At 51.6% G+C, this 20,917-nt stretch overlaps 9 protein-coding genes across 9 annotated transcripts; 5 read left to right on the top strand and 4 right to left on the bottom strand.

The window, feature by feature from the left end:
- Positions 1-89: 89 nt before the first annotated feature.
- Positions 90-1,666, top strand: N7498_010347 (glycoside hydrolase family 5 protein; the record flags this gene model as incomplete). The annotated part of the gene is made up of 4 exons (XM_058457403.1): positions 90-187; positions 243-507; positions 566-946; positions 1,001-1,666. The coding sequence occupies 4 exons, from the start codon at positions 90-92 to the stop codon at positions 1,664-1,666; spliced, it is 1,410 nt and encodes a 469-aa protein (XP_058304302.1).
- A 275-nt stretch (positions 1,667-1,941) lies between these two features.
- On the top strand, positions 1,942-4,731 carry N7498_010346 (uncharacterized protein; the record flags this gene model as incomplete). The annotated part of the gene is made up of 1 exon (XM_058457402.1): positions 1,942-4,731. The coding sequence occupies one exon, from the start codon at positions 1,942-1,944 to the stop codon at positions 4,729-4,731; it is 2,790 nt and encodes a 929-aa protein (XP_058304301.1).
- Positions 4,732-4,890: 159 nt separating this feature from the next.
- On the bottom strand, positions 4,891-6,644 carry N7498_010345 (DUF890 domain protein; the record flags this gene model as incomplete). Its single annotated transcript, XM_058457401.1, has 10 exons — positions 4,891-5,316; positions 5,369-5,629; positions 5,681-5,771; positions 5,825-5,954; positions 6,001-6,074; positions 6,129-6,227; positions 6,277-6,287; positions 6,342-6,417; positions 6,469-6,516; positions 6,565-6,644. The coding sequence occupies 10 exons, from the start codon at positions 6,642-6,644 to the stop codon at positions 4,891-4,893; spliced, it is 1,296 nt and encodes a 431-aa protein (XP_058304300.1).
- Positions 6,645-7,045: 401 nt separating this feature from the next.
- Positions 7,046-8,796, bottom strand: N7498_010344 (MFS transporter; the record flags this gene model as incomplete). Its single annotated transcript, XM_058457400.1, has 4 exons — positions 7,046-8,049; positions 8,103-8,171; positions 8,219-8,459; positions 8,524-8,796. The coding sequence occupies 4 exons, from the start codon at positions 8,794-8,796 to the stop codon at positions 7,046-7,048; spliced, it is 1,587 nt and encodes a 528-aa protein (XP_058304299.1).
- Positions 8,797-13,083: 4,287 nt separating this feature from the next.
- Positions 13,084-14,047, bottom strand: N7498_010343 (uncharacterized protein; the record flags this gene model as incomplete). The annotated part of the gene is made up of 2 exons (XM_058457399.1): positions 13,084-13,644; positions 13,700-14,047. 2 exons carry the CDS (start codon positions 14,045-14,047, stop codon positions 13,084-13,086), a joined length of 909 nt encoding a protein of 302 aa, XP_058304298.1.
- A 172-nt stretch (positions 14,048-14,219) lies between these two features.
- N7498_010342 (1-(5-phosphoribosyl)-5- ((5-phosphoribosylamino)methylideneamino)imidazole-4-carboxamide isomerase HIS6) lies at positions 14,220-15,259 on the top strand (the record flags this gene model as incomplete). The annotated part of the gene is made up of 3 exons (XM_058457398.1): positions 14,220-14,519; positions 14,650-14,836; positions 14,886-15,259. 3 exons carry the CDS (start codon positions 14,220-14,222, stop codon positions 15,167-15,169), a joined length of 771 nt encoding a protein of 256 aa, XP_058304297.1. The 3' UTR covers positions 15,170-15,259.
- A 75-nt stretch (positions 15,260-15,334) lies between these two features.
- On the top strand, positions 15,335-16,418 carry N7498_010341 (uncharacterized protein; the record flags this gene model as incomplete). The annotated part of the gene is made up of 5 exons (XM_058457397.1): positions 15,335-15,435; positions 15,459-15,569; positions 15,640-15,697; positions 15,810-15,902; positions 15,983-16,418. 5 exons carry the CDS (start codon positions 15,335-15,337, stop codon positions 16,058-16,060), a joined length of 441 nt encoding a protein of 146 aa, XP_058304296.1. The 3' UTR covers positions 16,061-16,418.
- A 175-nt stretch (positions 16,419-16,593) lies between these two features.
- Positions 16,594-18,368, bottom strand: N7498_010340 (Elongator subunit ELP3; the record flags this gene model as incomplete). Its single annotated transcript, XM_058457396.1, has 2 exons — positions 16,594-18,017; positions 18,071-18,368. The coding sequence occupies 2 exons, from the start codon at positions 18,366-18,368 to the stop codon at positions 16,594-16,596; spliced, it is 1,722 nt and encodes a 573-aa protein (XP_058304295.1).
- A 287-nt stretch (positions 18,369-18,655) lies between these two features.
- Positions 18,656-20,008, top strand: N7498_010339 (succinate--CoA ligase (GDP-forming) subunit alpha; the record flags this gene model as incomplete). The annotated part of the gene is made up of 7 exons (XM_058457395.1): positions 18,656-18,819; positions 18,888-18,916; positions 18,970-19,096; positions 19,153-19,215; positions 19,284-19,309; positions 19,366-19,448; positions 19,508-20,008. 7 exons carry the CDS (start codon positions 18,656-18,658, stop codon positions 20,006-20,008), a joined length of 993 nt encoding a protein of 330 aa, XP_058304294.1.
- Between the last annotated feature and the right edge of the window lie 909 nt (positions 20,009-20,917).

The raw sequence follows: 20,917 nt of genomic DNA, 5'->3' as shown, positions 1-20,917 counted from the left end.
ACCTTGTGAGTGTCTTCGGAGCCAGGTATTCCGTCAATATTCTTTTAATCTCCTAGCAAGATCACAGGAACCTCACAAAAGTCGCAAGCATGGCCGCCGGCATTCTACGCGTCAAAGCAGACGCAGTCATCAATGAAAATGGAGAACGTGTCATTCTGCGCGGAGCAGCTCTCGGGGGGTGGATGAAGTAGGTCTATTGACCCAAGCCTCCCGGAGGCTTTCTCCCATGCTAACAAGAACAGCATGGAGAATTTCATCACTGGCTTCTCGGGCCACGAATCCCAGCACCGTGCTGCCATGCGCAAGGTCCTCGGGCCGGAAAAGTACGAATTCTTCTTCGACAAATGGCTGGAATACTTCTTCACCGAGGCGGACGCCAAGTTCTTTGCGAGTGTGGGACTCAACTGTCTGCGACTACCGTTCAACTACCGTCATTTTGAAGATGATATGAATCCGCGCGTGTTGAAGGAGTCTGGGTTCAAGCACCTAGACCGGGTTGTGGATTTGGTTAGTTGTTCCTCCTTAAGGTCGTTGATAATGACATCTTCGTTAATGGTCTGAATAGTGCGCTAAACATGGCATCTACACGATCTTGGATATGCATGCCGTGCCCGGTGGCCAGAATCCTGACTGGCATTCTGATAACCCAACCAGCTATGCCGCCTTCTGGGACTACAAGGACCACCAGGACCGCACTGTATGGCTCTGGGAACAGATTGCTGCGCGATACAGACAGAACCCTTGGGTTGCGGGGTATAATCCGCTTAACGAACCCTGCGATCCGGAGCACGTGCGACTTCCAGCATTCTATGCCCGCGTAGAGAAAGCTATTCGAGCAATTGACCCGGATCATATCTTGTGGCTGGATGGGAATACCTTTGCTATGGAGTGGAAAGGGTTTGAGACCGTGTTGCCGAATTGCGTATACGCCATGCACGACTATGCAGTAAGTGCATCTTGATGCAAGGTACCCGAGTTTTGCATATCTCTAACCGTTTAGTCAATGGGGTTCCCTACTGGGGATAGATACAAGGGGACGCCCGAGCAAAACGAGCGTCTCGAGCGACAGTATCTCCGCAAAGCGCGGTTCATGAGTGAAAAAGGCACACCGGTCTGGAACGGCGAGTTCGGACCTGTCTACGCCGATCCTGCCTTTGATACCGATGCCGTGACGGTGAATCAGGAGCGATACAACCTCTTGGGAGAACAGCTGCGCATCTACGACAAATACAAAATCCACTGGTCCATCTGGCTATACAAGGACATTGGTTTACAGGGCATGATCTATACTGACCCGGAGAGTCGATGGAACAAAACAATTCAGCCTTTCTTGAACAAGAAGAGAGATTTCTGGCTTGATAAATGGGGACAACGCCCTGCGGCCGAGCCTGAAGCTGCGTTGAAGCCTCTTGTTGATTTTATTGATCGCGTTAGTCCCTCGGCTAAGGATACATATCCCACGCCTTGGAACACGGAGATGCATGTTATGCGTAACGTGTTCAATACTTTTCTGGCTGCTTCGTTTGTGGATGACTTTGCGGCTTTGTTTCAAGGCTTGGATGAGACGGAGCTGGAGGAGTTGGCAAGGAGCTTCCATTTTGATGAGTGTGTGCAGCGCAATGGCCTGAATCGGATTCTGAAGGAGCATGCGCAGGTAACCCAGTGATAAACTGCTTGATAGAGGCCTGGAAAGATCAGATTCATGAAGAAGTACTGGTTCATTTGTGATCTACTAAGAATAGAGGGGTAGCAAGGGTCGTGGCAATACTATCTGAAGCCGGTACATTTTGTATGGAAATGTCTAGCCCCACGCACAATGTACTATCCACACACTATCGATAAGCAGAAAAATCGAAAAGATCGCGGGGTTTTGCGCACTTTCGACGCTCGAGGATTTGAGGGTTTTGGCTTGGAACAAACGACTCGACAAGCACAGTCGACATGGCCGAGTCACCCGTTCCTGAAACGCTGAACAGCGTCTTCGACGCTCCCCTCAAAGACCGATATGATCCCGTTCGCTTGTCCTCCGAGAACATCGTCTCCATCTTCGAGCTGCCCCTGGCCAAGAAAGTCCTCGGCAACGACGCCGACAGCGAGGCAATTGCAAACATCGCCAATGCCAATACCTCCTATACAGCCTTCGTCGCAGACAAGGCCCGAACCGCCCTTCAAACCCCGCCCGACGGCTTGACGGTTGAGCAAACACAATCGCAAATCTTGCACATTGGACTAGCGGCGCTGTTCAGTTTTCTGCAGTCTAACGTTACCGGACCCCCTCTGGACTTCAACTCGGCTGAGATTCTTCTTCCCCCTGCCCTGCGAGGCGACGTCAAGGTTCTTCGAGCTGTGCGGGCGAAGATCATTCGCGATCTCACCGTTGACGGTGAGGCGGCCTACAAGCTTACACCCAACCCTGAGTTGTTCTCAGTCGCCAAGGCCCTGCTAGTGGATGCAAACAACGAGGGATCGGTTGTGGCGAAGACAGCAAGCATGCGTGTCAACTTCCTTCACCAGAAGATGCTGTCTGAAGTCACCAGCACATTGCAAGATTTCATCTACAAGGGCGTGGAAGCTCTGAACAAGGCGGATTTGACTGCGGATGAAAAGGGACGGTTCTTGTTGGAGCGCGCGATTATCAACACTCACCACGGTTTCGATGTCAAGGCACGGGCGGATCTTGACCAGGCATGCCAGATCCGGAACTTTGAGTTTGCCTTGACGGGTCAGATGGGCAAGCGGACGAAGTTCCAGGAGCGTGATACCAGTCAGCTGGTTGTACTGGCGAAGAGTTCCGATGAAACCCCCAAGTCTGCCGGTCCCTCTGGCCCTAAGAACCTGGATCTCAACGATGATACCCTCCTCGAAGCCATCTCTTTCACCGAGAGCAAAGCTACAAATGTCCAGGATGAGCTTTCGCCAGCTCTGCAATCGGTCGACCCTAATGACCAGCCTATTCTCAACCCTGTGGATTCCGCTATCTTGTTAGCGATGGCATCCGCCATCACCAACACCGCACCTGAGAACGGCTTGACGCGTGAGGAGACACAGCCATACGCCACTCGAGTTCTCGAGGGCGGCAGCTCGAACTGGCAGATCTACACGGAAGCCCTTTTAGTACGCAGTCGCGTGGAGGGCTACCGTGTGCGTACTGTCGAGAGATCTGTGCTGCAAATGCAGGCTCTTGTTGACCAAGTCATTGCAGACACAGCGACGGACGACTCGGCTGCGCAGCAGCCTTCAGCTGAGCCCTCCACCTTCTTGCCTCGTCCCGAGAAATCCGAGTCTGCCTCTGCCGCTGACCGATTGGAATACATCTGGCTCATGAACTTCTCAACTCGGTGGAGCCTCGAGGCCGAGTTAGCCAAGCGCTGGGTCGAGCTTGGTGGTCTCCGTACTGCACTTGAAATTTACGAAAGACTTCACATGTGGGCCGAGGCCGCTTTGTGCTATGCTGCAACCGAGAAGGAGGCCAAGGCTCAGAGTATTGTGCGACGCCAGCTTTACGAGGCGACTGGTCAGGACGAAGATGATGAAAATGAGAAGTTTGACGGCCCAGAGCGGTCGGCTGAGACCTTGCCAGCGGATGCTCCCCGTCTGTTCTGCATCCTGGGAGATATCGAGAAGAACGAGAAGCTTTACGAGCGTGCCTGGGAAATCTCAGGAAAGCGATATGCCCGCGCTCAACGCTCTCTGGCTCGTCATTACCTCTCTCTCACACCACCCGAGCTAGAGAAGGCCGAAGAAGCCTACCGCCAGAGTCTGCACATCAACCGCCTCAACCACGGCGCCTGGTTCGCTCTCGGCTGTGTCCAGCTCGAGCTACAGCATTGGGAGGACTCTACCGACTCCTTCACCCGCTGCGTGCAACTAGACGACACCGACGGCGAAGCATGGAGCAATCTAGCAGCTTCAATGCTACGGACGTCAGTCCCGGAGTCCACCACCCCCAGCGAGGAAGTAGACGAAAACAACCCCGACGTCGACCCCCACAAGCGCAAGCGTGAAGCCCTCGTCGCCCTCCTGCGTGCTGCACAAATCAAACATAGCGATGCCCGCATCTGGGATAACGTCCTGACAGTCGCCGCCTCAATCCCGCCCCCCTCAACTCCTTTCCGCGACGTGATCACGGCGCAGAAGCGAATCATCGAACTCCTCGGCGCAAAGAAGGGCGAGAAATGCATCGACGGACCCATCTTAGCAATGCTAGTCGATTTCCTCTGCACAGCCTTCGAATACGACTCCCTCCTCATCCCCTCCGATTCCGGCCCCATCATTCGCACAGGTACAATCGCAGGCCAGATCCTCTCCCTGATAGACGACCACGTCGTTCCCCTAATCACGCATTCCGCTGCACTGTGGCTCGTCGTTTCGCGCGTCGAGGCGTTCCGCGAACGTCCAGCTGCTGCTCTGGAGGCGCATGAGAAAGCCTGGCGGGCGACTGTTGCGAAATACGCGCAGGGTGCATTCCAGATGGGCGATGAGAAGCCCTGGCTTGAGGTTGTTCGCTCTACTGAGAAGCTTGTTCGGGAGGGGTATGCTAAGTATGGGCCTATGGATCGGGAGGGGCAGACGGTTGAGGGTGATAAGGAGCTGGCGATGGTTGCTAGTGACTGGCGCTTTAAGGCGAGAAGTGCCGTGAGAGGTATTTTGGGTAAGGGGAAGGACTTCTGGGAGGACTCTGAGGGGTGGACTCGGTTGAAGGCGCTGCAGGGTGAGGTTACTGGCAGCTAAGGCAGTACATATTGAAAATAAAGCATTTTATGGCATCTTTAGGCCTCAATCAAAGCCAAGTTGTTTAACAAGTATGTGTCTTTTATTGTGAGGTCTGTTGAGCCTGGTTTTCTCCGATTTCACGAACTTAGATCGCTGGCTCGTGTGAAAGGCATCAACTCAAGCCTCCATCTTCCTTTTTAACATCCCACAAAAGCTCTCAAACAACACACTATCTGTCCCCTGAATCCATCGTATCAGAACCTGCACTTCACCATTTGCCTCAGGAGTTTGCCCATGCATCAGTTTCACCTGAACACGGACCCCGAGCGCCACCTCCTCTGGAACAGTCGTTATCTGCATGCCCTCCTGCCCGGCAAGCTTCATCTTGCGACGCGCCTGTCGAGACCAGACATTCTCAGATGTGAATCCCACACCAGCACTGAGATTTTGGTCCCAGTGCCAGTACCACGAAAGTGAGTCCAGCTCCCCATTCAGAGTAGCGCTAGCAGTGTCGATGGATGTCTCTGGGGAAAGCGTAAAGGTATAATCACCCGGGAAAGGAAGCAGATGCTTCGGGAAGCCTGGAATGCCCCGTGCTACACTCTATATAAGATCAGTATAAATCGGAACGGATGGCTAAAAGGAGTTAACATACCGTCTTAGGATGCCGGTCCCCCCACGACCAAGCAAGAGCCCAGCGCTTCGTCTTTCCCTGTACAAGCTCGGTCACCGCGTAATTGCGGTTGTTATTTTTCATCAGTGTCTCGACGAGGACAGTGACGCTGCCGAATTTTCCTAGCATGGATGTGTACCACTGTACTTGGGTGCGCAGTTGCATGCTCTCTTCGATCATTCGTGTCACGAAGGCGACCTCGCCGCCTGGTGTGACCATTTCCATGTCTGCGCCTGTGCATGTCTGTGCAATGTGAGTCTTCTTTCTCTATGATAGATGGGAGGACGTATGTACCTGAGATGGTTTCTCTGACTTGAATTCTGCGGATTGAGTCATCTCTTCGTGTGATGCGTAGAATGGGGGGTTGCATATTGTAAAGTCGATTCTGAAGCTATGTTAGTGGTCACTCAAAGCCCAGCGAAGTGTGCCATGGGTTACCTTTTCTGTCCGAACTTGTTGAGTGGGAAAAGAGAGTCTTTGGGGTCAGTTCTCACGATTTGGACTCGTGATTCGAGCTTGTTGAGTTTGACGTTTTGCTCGGCTGTGCGGGCGTTATTCTCGTCGATTTCTGAAAGCTTATTAGAAATGGTCTAAGGTATTGCCCAAACAAATACCTGTTGCGAGAAATTTCCACTGAGGTCGAAGTCTGCATCCCAGTAAAGGGTAGATGCTGCAGCACCCAGTTCCGCTAAAACTCATCAGTCCCAGATCCGGTTTCATCAATTCGAGAGTGATTACTTACATATCAAGGCCAAAAACCTCTCTATTAGTATCATATCCTTCTTTGATAGTGCCAGCAGTTGAGTCCAGAAGATCTTGCAACCAGATGATGTAGTTCAGTCTATACTTTTAGTTTGGCATCCAAGTAAACAGCAGGATGCCTGTCATACCTGTTAGGAACCTAGAAGGATTTCAGTTGTGTTGATCATGCAAGTCGGATATCTCTCTTGCATACCGGTGGGCATAGTCGATCTTCAGGCAGTTCAATCTTCAAACGAAAGTCCTGCTGCAGCAAACTGATAGTCAACGCTCTGCGGCACCGTCAGCTCTGGCATGAGTCAATGCGTGGGTAAGATTTTTACCTCACGGATGCCGGATTATTAAAGTCAAGTTGGCCATTTGATTTGAGACTGGTGAGTCGTCAGTCTCCAGATCTACGTCACCTTCAGAGTACTCACTGCTTCGCGAACTCCGGCGACTGCAATGCAAGGGCTGCGAAGTCGACGCCATTCTTGTAAAGGCTCCGCGAAAACTCCATCTCGCTAGGTATCTGAGATCAAATGAGATTTCTCAGAACTTTGTCGAGTCCTCGTGTGATTGTTGATAAAGTGAAGATCGGCGGGAAGGTTCACCGTTAAGTAGGTAACAAAGTCATGTGATTAAACAGACCCTTATATAGTCCATGCATTGGAACGCTGAAGCCAAGATGATCTATATACAACAATGCAAAATATGATAATAATTCGCCAAATAGAAAATGTCAAATGATGAAAGATTATGTACCGAACAGAAATCGCCAAACCCAAGTCGTTATGTCGTCAAGGGCATCGGGGCCCCGTATATTTACCCTCAAAATGGTCTTCTCATCCTTCCATGGGAGAGGAAGATAATGTCGAACGTAAAAAGGCTGCCTGAAATCACTTTTGATCGGACTCCTCTTTATGCAGACTGCTGCTTCCGCTTGAGTCGCTCAGTTCGCTCCATGCGCCATCCAGCGCCCCAGCGCATCTCGATCATGAGGAGAGGGACCATGGCGAGAGTGATGCCGGCGAGTAGGAAGAAGGTCCACTCGGCTGTGATGGCGTCGATGAGGGGCTGGACGGCTGCGACACCGGCGGCTCCGACTTCGCAGCGCATCAGGTTGTTGACTGCGGTCGCACTGGCACTGGCTCCGGGGTAGAGGTCGATGACAAGAGCGCTGTTGATGGTGAAAATGGCGGTGGCACAGTAGGCGGTGATGTATTGGAGGATGACTGGGAGGGCGAGGTGGGTATTCAGGGAGAATCCGTAGACGCCAGTGCACACGATGAACACGGCTGAAATCCACCAGGTGTTGCGCATGCGGGCGTATTCGATGGGGAAGTCGGGGTGGGTTTTGGAGTTGATTCGGGTTTCGAGAGGAATGTTGTTGCGTATGCAGTATTCGCGCTCTGTGACTTTGTGGTTGTAGTCCATCAGGTAGCCGATGGAGTATGAGCCGGACATGCAGCCGAAGCCGTTGGCCAGGAAAGTCAGACCAACTTCCATTGAATTGAGCCCATATCTGGACTCGAAGAGGTCAGATGTGGAGGAGGTCACCATCGACCAGACGGTGTACACGATGGCACCGTAGAACAAGGTGATAAAGACATCCTTCTCGGCCAGGAAGCCAAGGGGGGCCACGACGGTCTTCCACGTCACCTTTTTCTTTTCCTCGGTGGGGATGGAGTCCTCTTTGGCATCTTTTTGGCCGGTAATGCAGTAGATCCATGGCTTGTGAAGACCATGGAGTGGGACGGTGCCGTTGCCGGCAACGGTACGCAGGGTTTCAGGGAGGAAGAATAGAATAGAGAAAAGACTGATTCCGGCCATGATAACCAGGAACCAGAAAATGGATCTATATCCCAGGTATTGAGACAAGATCCCACCGAACACGGGGCCAACACCCTGGCCGAGCATGCGTACTTTTGCTCCGTTAGCATGATAGATTAAGACCAATACAACACCAAAAACTTACCTCCACCAAATATTCCAACCAAGCTTCCTCGCTCAGCTGATGTGGTGATGTCACCGATCACCCCAGCACCTACTCCAGTCAGTAAATGATTACCTAGTCCAGGGCGGGGTGCATACCGATCGAGATAGTCGCGGAACTACCGGCTGCTTGCAGGGCACGGAAAGCCATAAGCTGGCCATAATTTGTTGACAAAGCCAGTGCAATATTTGCAATTATATAGACGATAAAAGTCCCGATAAAAATCCCGCGTCGGCCGATGGTGTCGGAGAAAGAGCCCCAGAAACTAGGAGCGAGACCTTGGACAATCATGTATATTGTAACCGTTAATGTTGTAAGCGACATGGAGACGTTCAGGTCCTATGTGATGTAAGTTTAATGTTTGGACATGAGATGTTGTTAAACCGGTATAAAGTGAACTAACCTTGGAAATAACACCCAAGGCTGGGAAGTAGATGTTGGAGGATAGCGGAGAAAAGATGGCAGCCAGCGAGACAATGCAGACAAGCTGCAATTTGCGGGATCGAGTGAAGACATGGTATGGCGGTGGTGATGGAATTTGGCTCTCGAGTTTGAAGGAGGAGGAAGGTGTCACAAGGTCCTTTTCATCTGTTGGTGAAAAGCTAGGACTGGAATCGCAAGATCTCTCGCTGACGGCAGGAAAGTTGAGAGACTCTGTGGGGTTGGAATTAGACATGGCGAAAGAAAAACAGTTAAGTGATTGACCTAGGGTTGCATAACTGGACAATCATAAAAGAGATAACTAGAGAAGGAATGGAGGCCTCAGCCAGCCCAAACAAAACGCTTGACTATGATTTCGTAGACTGCTGGAATGGACCAGCCCTTTTGTATTGCCACGTCAGGTCCTCGCCCTCCCCTGATAGCACCGATCCGAAACTATCAAACGGGCCCATGGATCTGAAAAGAGTCAAGGCCATGTGCTCCACTGTGGATTTGTGGATTCAGCCAAGTGGATCCAGCCAAGGGGTCCACTCCTCCCCCATCCCCTTGGCAGTAGGCCGTGGCAAGCTTCTGGACAAAGACGGTAAGCCGAGTGCCGCTCACTCGGTGACGAATGAATCCTGATCAGCGGGAAAGAAATCCTAGGCTAAATGCCTAAACTTTCAAATGTTTTGAAAGACCAAAGGAAAGAAACCAAAATTCTGGTCATCCTAAGAACTAGGGAGCATATTGCATCATCAAGCCTCAATGGCTTATGAGTTTCCTAGGGTACACCAAAGGATATCACACCAGCATTGCTCTTGATTCGGGTAAGTAGGGTTAGTCCGTAGAGCCATCTCCAGACCCTGGCAATCTTCATAGTTGAAATGCCAGTACCCATTGCGGAAACTGCGGGATTTCTCGTATCGCAAGCACACGCGTTTCCGACGTATGGCCGTCGAAATGATCTACATAGCATGTGAATTACGCAATAAAGTTTCAAATTGACAAAGGAGTACATAATTCTCGTGATATTGGGTGTCATCGTGTTCGGCACCTTCTTTTTTTCTCCGAGAGTCCCGAGCCCCGAAGTTCTGCAGACTTAAACCTGCATGATAAGAGCGTCGCAAAAGTCGAAAAGCCAAGGCTTCGCGAGGGATGACAACTACACACGGTGAAGCAGCCACCGACGGTAGGCTCTCGACCCGAGTATGATCATCCCGAGCCGTCAAGAAAATGCCAAGCTTCATCACCAACCGCTGTGCTGGCGGAATTTATGTTTCAGGGAAACATTATTAGCTCGCTACGCCAGTTAATTACGTAGACAATCCCCTAAATAGGGAGTAGGGGAAGCTGCCCTTGCTTAGGCACACAGATCCAGAACCCAATCGGCGGCCAGGAGAGGGGACGACGGAGCCCTAGTCTAATTAGAATGCATTCTAGGGCCGATAAGCGTACGACGATGTACCCGCAAGCTAATGTAACCAATGCATATACATTTTTATTAAATGCAGACACCATAGGGTGGAGCTGGAAGGGGAGAGGAATGCGTGTTATTCAGCTCGGGCTATGGTTCGCACTAGGCGGGTTTGATCGGCAAATCGAACGGTGTTCATAAGTTTGAAACTTTGGGTTTACCGCCTATTTTCTGCCGCGTTTTCTGCCGTCTTAAATATTCTGTCTTTTGTGCTATTTACAAGGAACCTCGTTAATATTTCGCAAACTATCCACTAGCCTCAATGATTGCACCAAAGAGGTATACAAATAGCATGTAAAATATAAAATTACTCTATTCCGCGTAGAAACGCATCGGGTAGGCGAGGTAGACAGCGAGGGCGGTGAAAATTAGGCGGTAAAATCGTGGTTTCAAACTTATGACACCCCACTGTATGGAGACCGTTCGCAATGGTACCAATCCTCAGCCGTCGATCATGACCCACCGGCTCCGTAGTTGCTGCCCCCTTCGGCCTGCTCTTTGTACCCGAAGGTCCCGCGGAGGTTGGTTGGTCTGATCCTGTACCTTAGCGTCGGCTGCGGCATCTTCCTCCAGTAGTGTCTCCGAACTATAGTCTACACCCACGAACCTAGAACGATGTTCCAAAGCGCCCTGAAATCGCGACGGAGCCGCCAAGAAGTGATCGCTGCCCTCCATTGATCGGAGACCGAGGCTCGGCGGTGTGATTTGTTATCCCGCCATCTCGGATTGTATCTGGCTCGGCAAGAACCTTGACCTCACAGGGCTGCCAAGGCTAAATCTTGCTGTTTTCTTAGCTGTCGCTCAAAATCTATGGTCTCTCCGTTTCCCAGCATACTGCCCTCGCATGGTGTAATAAATCCCCCAATGTTCCCAGTCGCCGATCTCGAATTCTCTCATCTTGCGAGGCGCCTAGGCATGATGACTATGGAGCAAGTCGTAAAGAATGAGATATTTCTTTATCCAAGGATCAACCGAGGTGAGTTCATTAACGCAAATTCCAGTGCTATTACAGGAGTCTCTTGGCACAGGCGACTGATACTATAACAAGAAAGTAAACCGATCCCCGACCAGTGGACCTCGACTCCTCACGCAACTGGTTCCGCAAATCTCAGGAAGTCTTGACCCGCAGCCCTATACGGCACTTGGAAGGCCCCTGATCGTCATCAATGCCACACGAGGGTGGACCGGTCGATTGTGTGATTTGGACACTTGATTTCGAGTGAACTAGCGGAATCAACTATAGGCCATTTTCGACTGACCGTGTGGCCTTAGTAGCTTAGTAGGGCTCCTGAAAATCCTCTGATCAACACGGCGAAACAGGTGGGAACGATTGCATTCCCCAATGGAAAGAGCTCAATGGCCTCGTGGAGTCGAGTCCACGATAACGGCCCGCTTGCCACGAAGCCAAGATCCTGGCTCGACTCCATGACGCACCTAATTCTGGCCCAATTAGGCTAACGAGTCTCGAACTGACCCCCGTGGCTCGATTTTCTTGGCGTTGCCGCTGAAGATGATCGAAAGTACCTAATTTTGGGAGATCTTATGTAATCGGCATTGGGATCAGAAGGCTATTGCGCGAAGAAACATGCAGTTCGACGTCCCAGCTAGCGCTTGGAGGGGTATCAAACCCCTCGGACTCCGTCAAGATCCTTCTTGGTAGATCTGGTATTCAGGCCCTCTTCACCAACACACGATATGCGCCTGCAACACTGTGGGTCCTTCGCTTTGGGATGCCCCGCGCATATATGTGAACTCGCATAACGCCGTTCCAAGGTTCGTTGATCCGAAGCCCTGAAACCCTGAAACCGTCTATGCATGTCAGCATCAGCACCGGGATGAAGTAGGTACAACCCCGTTCTGCAGAGGTTGATAGGTCTCGCGATTCGGTAAGTGGAGCTCAATTGCATGCACGGACCGAGAATCCCTGGCGCCGAGGAATTCCAAGGGCCAACAGGCCGCGACCGCGAAACCACGCCCGAGCGGCGTACAAAACACGATAATCACCCGGAACCGTGCGCGTCGAGCCCTTGGATATGGTAACCCCGCAGAAACCTACAAGGTGAAACTTGGAATATTGCGGGTGGCGCTGGATGTGGCTGCAATAAATAGTGGGAGATGCCGCATGGTTGCTTGGCAAATACCTGGGCTTAGAATTGCGTAATTGTCTATGTAGAATTTGGAGGATTTGGTTCCCTTATTTGATTTATGCCCAGATGCCCAACCTTAGAATCGAAACAAACTGTCCGATCTATATACCGAAGGATACACCACCTATAAACTTCAGAAGAGTTAAAATGTCTATCTATATTCCCATATTAATGATGCCATGCTCCTCGTAGGTCACAGAAAAGAACGATATAAAGCATCTCTAGTTTTCAATAATTGTTCAATAATTTCCGAGAAATATACTTCCAACGTGCGAAATTTGCATTATATAAGCTCACGCGAAGAGATATACCGCCAGAGCGATCAAGTCAGAACTACACCAGCAAAAATGTCCCATTTGCAATACTACAGCTACGAAGGCCTGAGCCAGAAGCAAAAGTGAAAACTTCTGGTACAGCCAAGCCGTCCGCATTGGCGATCGCATCGAATGCGCCGGCCAAGGTAAGCCATACCGACCATTAACAAAGAGTACCAGTAACATATCGACCGGCGGCTGGAACCCCAAGGCTGGAGTATTCATTCGAGAAATCAACGCACAAATCGAACAAGGTTTCGCAAACGTCGAATCGAACTTGAAGGACGCTGGCGGCAAGGGCTGGGAGCAGGTCTTCCGGGTGAACTCGTACCATGTCCCGATCAATAACGAGGCCCTCGAGGCTATGTCGCGCAACTTCAAGCACTATATGCCGAATAATCAGCTCGTCTGGAAGTGTGTTGGTGTAACAAGGCTTGGGGAGGATTATATGAGGGTTGAGATTGAAGTGGTGTCCCATGATCCTTGAGATAAATGGGATATGCATGTATTCGTGAATAAGCTTGTCATAGTCGCTAGAAACATAGTGTATCGATGAGTCCTGATATAGGACCAAGTTAAAAGGCACCAGCGTGCAGATGTTGGTTTTAACGGCCTCCTCTCTTGCCTCCCCTTCCTCTGCCTCTGCCACCTCTGCCACCTCTTCCTCCCCGAGAAGATCGTCCCCTGGAGCTCTGCATGCTTTGCAGGTCTTGCTTGCTCAGGTTCAACGTGCCACCAGAAAATTTACCAATGGATGATCCACCAATCCCACGATCTCGTCGACCCGAATTCGATGATTTCGTGACCTTGGTAGGCTTCTCAAGGATAATGCCGTTCTCCTTCGCTTCTCGTCGTCGCTTCTCGTCCTTGGCAGCGGCCTTGGCGTTGATTCCTCGTCGGTGGGCATCGGGCATTTTTTGTTTGTAAAGAGAATCCTTCGCGCCCAAGGATTGCATGCGAAGGTCCAGGGCCTTGAGGCGGTTTTTGCCGGTGGGAGCGAGGTCTGATGACGAGTCGAGCAGGTGAGATTCTCGAAGTAGTCGCTGTAATGCGAGGTCGTGTTTCAGATTATCGGCATCCACTTCATCGTCGGACTCGTCTTTCTTATTTGACTTTTCCGTTGATTTCGTGGTCTTGGTTTCTAAGGATGATGGTGGTTTCGCACTCTGAGATATTCATGTTTAGTTCGAGAACCGTAGGACGGCTACGGGATATGCTCACCATAAATGCTTTGAATGCCTTCTTGTCCATTCTGTCGTCCGTAGCTCGAGTGTCCGTGTGTTCAACCACTTCCACGACATCCTCATCGCTTTCGTCTTCCGAGACTCCGTCCCACTGCTCGTCCATCTCTGACCCCTCACTATCCTCGTCTTCCTCTTCATCCTCCTCAGAGTTCGAGTTGCCGGTGGCTGGCGTAGCAGGCAAGTCTAGAGGCGCAAATTGTGCCTCGAAGTACTTGCGAAAAATGTCTTGCGCATTGTCGGCCGGAGGGGGAGGCGAAGGACTGGCATCGCCGGTTTTCTTGGACCGTGACACAACGGAAGTGTCCCTCTTTCGCTTGCCAGTCATGACGGGCATTTTTTGTAAGTCCGAGTGGTAGGGTTGCTGTTGTCAACCGCGCGATGTTCCCCGAGGTTTTTTTTTTTGGCCGAGCTTCAAATCACGTGCGATAAGTTGCGATAAGCCCCTCGATATAGCGGCGCAACTCATTTCGGCTTCAAGTCTTCCAATTGTAACGAAGATGACCAAATTCCGACCGTGCATTGACCTACACTCAGGGCAGGTCAAGCAGATTGTGGGTGGCACTCTCAGCAGTGTCGCCGCAGACCTGAAGACCAACTACGTCTCCAAGTTCCCCGCCAGCCACTACGCCGGACTCTATCAAAAGAACGACCTACGAGGTGGGCACGTTGTGAAACTTGGACCGGGAAATGAAGAAGCAGCCCAAGAGGCACTGCAAACATGGCCCGGTGGTTTGCAAGTGGCTGGAGGAATCACTGATAAGAATGCGCAATATTGGATCGACCAGGGCGCCGAGAAGGTGAGCTCCCCAACCCACGATCAATTCCTGCTTTGGCACTGTCATGTGGACAAAATCATGATCTGTGGTTATCCGTCATGCTCTCCGACAATGACGCTGATTCATTTCCTGTGGTATGCGGGGACACTAGGTGATCATCACTTCATTCCTTTTCCCGTCGGGCAGATTTTCCCTCGAACGACTCAAATCGATACTCGAAGCTTTGGGCGGTGATAAGTCTAAGCTGGTCTTGGATCTGAGCTGTCGCAGGAAAGATAATACCTGGTTTGTGGCGATGGACCGCTGGCAGACCATTACAGAGATGGAGATCAACCAAGGTACGTCGCACCTATGGTGAGGTATTACGATTTTATTGACAGTTGATAGAATCCATCCGCCTTTTGGAACCCTACTGTTCCGAATTCTTGATCCACGCTGCGGATGTGGAGGGCCTTCAGCAGGGCGTTGACGAGGAGTTGGTGTCGAGACTGGCCGAGTGGTGCACCATCCCCGTTACCTATGCTGGCGGTGCTCGCCATCTACAAGATCTGGAGAAGGTGCACACTAGCAGTAAGGGAAAAGTCGACCTGACCATTGGTAGTGCACTGGATATCTTTGGTGGCTCCGGAGTGACGTTTGACGAGTGCATTGAGTGGAACAAGACTCATTAACAATGGGACTGGACTAGACACTTCCCCGCCAAAATATCGCAACGATTACAACGATCAATTAAATAGACAATATCACTCAAATATAGAAACAAGCCATATATACCGTAGTTATAGGACGGTGGTGTTCCACATAGGCCGAGACAAGTCGAGGCCGGCGGCTGGCGCATGACCGAAAGCGGTTTAGGGGCTGGATGTGAGCTCCCGCCCGCCAACCTCCGTATCTTCCTCACTTCCCATCGTTCCAGACCTCCTCCCCTCGTCCTTGGGTGTCTTCGTGCTTTAAATTTAGGCTAGCTGAGACCTCTCAGTGCCTCCTCCTTGACTGTCTTCTTTCGAATCGCTCCTGTCCTCTTACCGCCAAGATGAAGCCCGTCGTGTCGGCATTGAATGCCTGGTCCTGGTAGGCCCTGCCATCTCAACAAGGACTTTGAGTCGCTCGAACCGGATATCTAACTTGTGTTTCTTGGTAGTGTTGTTATCTCCGTTTTCGCCATCGTTATTCTCTCGGTCCTTGGATCACTCTTTGGCGTACGTTTACCCTATCCCAGTCCGCATCATTGGCATATTGCGCCCCATCATCGCATCGCCTACTTCTCGGTTTCGACAGGATGAGAGGCTAATATGATATTCCATGCCACAGAGTAACAACCATGCCTACACTGGCTCAGAAGGAGAACCCGAAGATGGCCCTGCAGTTGCTGCCTCTATCTACGTCGCCGTGCTCGTCTACGCTGTACGTCACCAGCCAAGTCAACCGAAACTACCCTCTGTGAAATTGGATCATTGCTAACATGATATTTCACGACACAACAGGGGTTCTTCGTTTTCTGCGGCTTCCAGGCCTACCTTCACATTCTAGACCGCAGGGGCGGCGCCATATCACTCCGCTAAACATGAAAAATCCCACAACAATATCTTATTCGGTGTCTTTAACGGTCCTTCGGTCGATTTGCAATCATTGCGTCTTACATATTTCTCGGTGTGTCTTTGGAGAACATGGATTTCAGGGTCCGAGAAGGCGGGGAAGGATCCGATCTGAAACGGATCGACGGTCTCAACCTATCTGGACTTCTCGGTCATGCCACTACAACTGCTTCAGTCTATTCGAGGTGGACTCAGAGTCCGTCGGTATCACGAGCTAGGAATGCGGTCTCTATCTAAGGGCCTTTGCGGAGCGGGTATCCCAGGCTCCCTTTGCTAGAGTACACAACCTTTTTGCGCATGTACATAAACCGCTCGGAATTATAGCCAGTTGTTTCTTTCTTTCTTTCTTTTTTGTACGATTGTATCACTCATGGATGCTTTTCGCTCAAGCTCGAGGTCGAGTATAGAAATTTCATCATTGTTCGTTATCGAAAAGCCCTATTTTTGTATGCCCAACGCCTATGCATGCAAAGAATCAAATCTACCGGGTATTTACCTGTTTACTCTTCGTTTTCCCACGGATCCAGCATCTTGGACATATAGGGTCCGTCCAAAAAGTACCCGAGGCGCGCGTAGTAGTTACGCACACCAACACCGGAGATAACACTGATCTTAGTGCTTCCGTGCTCTTCGCGCGCAATCCGCTCCGCCTCCTCCATCAAGAGCGTGCCGAAGCCTCGGTGCTGGAATTTGCGAGCATCGCGGCCGTGAAGCGGAACCGCAGATCCGTACACGTGGAGCTCACGGACGATACTGGTCTGCTGGCCGGTGAACTCGGGGCGGAAGGTGTGAGTGGCACTGCACTTGCGCAGACGGAGCAGACCGATGAGAATATCCTGCTTTGGGTCCTCGTATGCCAGGAACGTCTCCCAGCCGCCGTTGGCGGTGTAGTCGCGGCGGATCAGCTCGACTTGCGAAGGGCGGATCTTGTTCTTCACTTCGTTGATACCGACTTCTCGGGTGCGCACGTCGCGGCAGGTGGTTCCGAAGTCCTTCATTCGGGCTAGAGCCAGCTCACGCAGGTTGCCGTTCTCCACACCGGATGTGACAAGCGGCATTGGAATATCACGCTGGACGCGGTAGATACGGGTCCATGGGGGGATCAACGCCAGGATGCGAGCAACAAGGTCGACGAGAGCGTTGGGAGTGTAGTTCTTATAGCGACCGGTCCGCCACAGTTCGTAGAGACCAGTGCCTCGGATGACAAGGGTGGGGTAGATCTTCAGACCGTCGGTACGGAAGTCAGGGTTCTCGAAGTATTCCTGGAACTGGAACAGATCACGCTCCATACCCACGTTCGGCAGATCGGGCATCATGTGGCTGACAACCTTGAAGCCGGCATCCTTGGCGAGCCTGAAGGTCTCAGCCACGGCCGCAACAGTGTGGCCACGGTTCGTGTCGCGGGCCACATCCTCGTACAGGCTCTGCACACCGATCTCCAAACGCGTGCATCCATACCGAAGCATGCTGCTCAGATGCGTGTCCAAACAGTAATCCGGCCGTGTCTCGATCGTGATACCCACGCACTTGACGTTGCTCATTTCACCGGCCTGTACTGCCTCGTCAACGTTATCCGTCTGGTACCCGCTCAGTGCATTGTGAAGTTGGGAGATAAAAGTATCCCTGTAGTCCTCAGGCAATGACATGAAAGTTCCACCCATGATAATGTATTCCACCTTGTCCACGCTGTGGCCCAGAGACTTGATCTGATCCACACGTCCTCGCGCCTGCTCGAAGGGATCATAGCGGGCACGAATCGCACGCATCGACGTCGGCTCGTATCCAGTATAAGATTGTGTCGAGTACTCGAAATCGGAGTCTGGTCCACCGGGGCAGTAGACGCAGATGTTTCCAGTATATGCGATATGGGGGCAACGGTGGGGTTTGCACATCACGGCCACGACGGCGATACCAGAGGAGGTTCCTGTGCAACAGATTAGCTCAGTGTCGAACTGGCTCCAAATAGACTTGACGTACGGATCGGCTTCGCAATCAGCTTCGGCAGAATGTATTTCTTGTAGTGTTCCGGCACAGCAGCGATGATGGCTGTCAGTGGCGGCTGGGTTGACAGACTGTGCTTCTTCGACATTTTGCCCCGCAGCACGTTCAAGTTGATATCCTTCCGGGGCTGCGAGGGATCCTTCTGCGACTCCCAGTCCTGAATGAGCGCATTCGCAATGTCGGAGCAGGCTCGCATATACCGCTCATTCTCCGGCAACTGCTTGGAGTTCTTCTTAGCCGTCTTAGACGGCATCGTCACAGTCATGGTAGCCATGGCGAAAAGGAATCACCGCACAGCGGTGAGAGGAGACCACAAATAAATCGCAAATAACGATAGAAGCAGGAGCTCCGGTAAGGTAGTGGGGTTGAAGCGATTAGATAGAAAAAAGTTGGTGGCCGAGGATGCGACCCGAACTCAACTCGGGTCCGCTTAAGTAAAAGGATTTGTTCCCGAACGAAAACTCCCGAGCGCGCATCCCGATCCTTTACTTTAACTTCATCCTCGAGTAAACTTTTTCTCTCCCTCTCCTCTCCTCTCTCGTCCTTCATTACACAGCAGTCATGCAGGCCTTCCGCCGTAACACCTTTTCGGCTGTCCGCAATGTCGCGGCCAAGCGCTCGGTCACCTCAAAGGCCAACTCGCCTTATGCTGAGACCGTGAACAACCTGCGGATTAACAAGGACACCCGCGTTCTGTTCCAGGGATTCACTGGAAAGCAGGGAACGTGAGTATTTCCAACGTGTTTCCCCTTCGATTGAATGCGCATGTCGCTGACGTATAGCTCTTGAACAGTTTCCACGCCGAGCAGGCTATCGCCTACGGTACCTATCCTCCCGCTGCGATCACAAACAAGACACGGACTCACAAATAGCAGGCACTAATGTCATCGGTGGTACCAACCCCAAGAAGGCTGGCACCACTCACCTCTCCCTTCCCGTGTTCGCCAACGTCGCCGAGGCCCGCAAGGAGACCGGTGCTACCGCTTCCGCCATCTTCGTCCCGTATGATTTCGCCGTTCAGGTCGCATATTGAAAGGGGAAAAGCTAACATGGGATAGTCCCCCGCTGGCTGCTGCCGGTATCGAGGAGGCCATTGCTGCCGAGATGCCCCTGATTGTTTGGTTGGTGTCCCATTCTGGAGCTAAGCTCCCTAAAAAAAGTTTCGACTAACATTGGGTTCGCATCATAGCATTACTGAGGGTATCCCCCAGCACGGTACGAGCTATTCCATCATTTGCGCGTCGAAACATGAGCTAATCGAGTGCTTTTAGATATGGTCCGCATCACCGACATGCTGAAGACCCAGAACAAGACCCGTTTGGTCGGCCCCAACTGCCCCGGCATTATCGCTCCCGTAAGTGACAAACATCTTGGCGCGAGACGCAATATACTCATTTTCTCTCGCTTTTATAGGGTCAATGCAAGATCGGTATCATGCCCGGCTTCATCCACAAGCGCGGCCGCGTCGGTATCGTCTCCCGCTCCGGTACCCTGACCTACGAGGCCGTCAACCAGACCACCCAGGCCGGCCTTGGCCAGTCGCTCGTCATCGGTATCGGCGGTGACCCCTTCTCCGGCACCAACTTCATCGACTGCCTGAAGATCTTCCTCGAGGACCCCGAGACCGACGGTATCATCATGATCGGTGAGATCGGTGGTTCCGCCGAGGAGGATGCCGCCGAGTTCTTCAAGGCCAACAACATCCACAACAAGCCTGCCGTTTCCTTCATCGCTGGTATCTCCGCTCCCCCCGGCCGCCGTATGGGCCACGCCGGTGCTATCGTCAGCGGTGGTAAGGGTGGTGCCGACTCCAAGATCGCCGCTCTCCAGGATGCCGGTGTCGTTGTCGAGCGCAGCCCTGCCTCCCTGGGCAAGGCTTTGCTTGCCGAGTTCGTCAAGCGTGACCTTGTCTAAGGGACAAAACCTTTTGTGACTTTTCATGCTCCTTGGTGACCTGGTTCTTTGGTTCTGAGATATATCCACTGTCTGCATGATGGTGATCTGCGGTTCATTTTATCTACGCCGCTCCTGTATTCTTTTTCTCCTTTGTGTTAGAGACCCTTGAAGTAATTAGTTTCGTGCATCGTGTAACTTTTACTTTAATTCTTGTCCTTTGTGTAGAGATCTAGACTATTCTTGCTCCATAGTAGCGCTTTGTGTAGAACCTTGCTCTACTGCCTTACAAAAGCTCCCACGAACCCTGGAAGCAGAAGCCTTTCCCAAGGGTTACACTAAAGTACCAAGATCTTTGTCTATTTTGCGACTAGTTATAATAAAGGTGACAAGACATAACGAGTCCTTGTTCTTATTGTCGATGTTATCTGTATCAATTCACTTAGCCGAGTCTTTAACCGTCGACCATCGTCCCTTCTATAACAGTCACAGTCACTTCTAACTCAACACGAAACTCCTAAAAATATGGCTAATACCACTATGTCAAGTCCTAAACATCCTCTCATCATACTCACCTACCCTAGTTTTATCTCTATACCCGCGATAGCATCCCTAACGCGTAAGCCTACCTCGCCCTTCGCCTAAAAGCGTGACAGACTCTTGACCTAGCTAAACGAGCAAAGTATAGCGCTCCGCCGATCACCCGAGTAATATCTTGAAATCGCCGACGTCGTAGATAAACTAGCCGAGCAGATCTCATCGATCAAAATCGAGAACAACCAGTCGCGCTGCTTCAGCATCAAATGCAATGCCTTCACTAGCACCCTGCTGTGCCATAGCGAGCTGCTGAAACGCCATCCGAGCCGCGCCGTCGAGATCGCCGCGTCTATCGACCTAATGCAGCTGTAGCTGGTTCGACTTACCATGAGT

This window comes from Penicillium cinerascens (genome assembly GCF_028974065.1).
Source record: "Penicillium cinerascens strain IBT 15544 chromosome Unknown scaffold_4_segment0_segment1, whole genome shotgun sequence".
NCBI lineage: Eukaryota > Fungi > Ascomycota > Eurotiomycetes > Eurotiales > Aspergillaceae > Penicillium > Penicillium cinerascens.
This window is presented reverse-complemented; position numbering and strand designations above follow the sequence as displayed.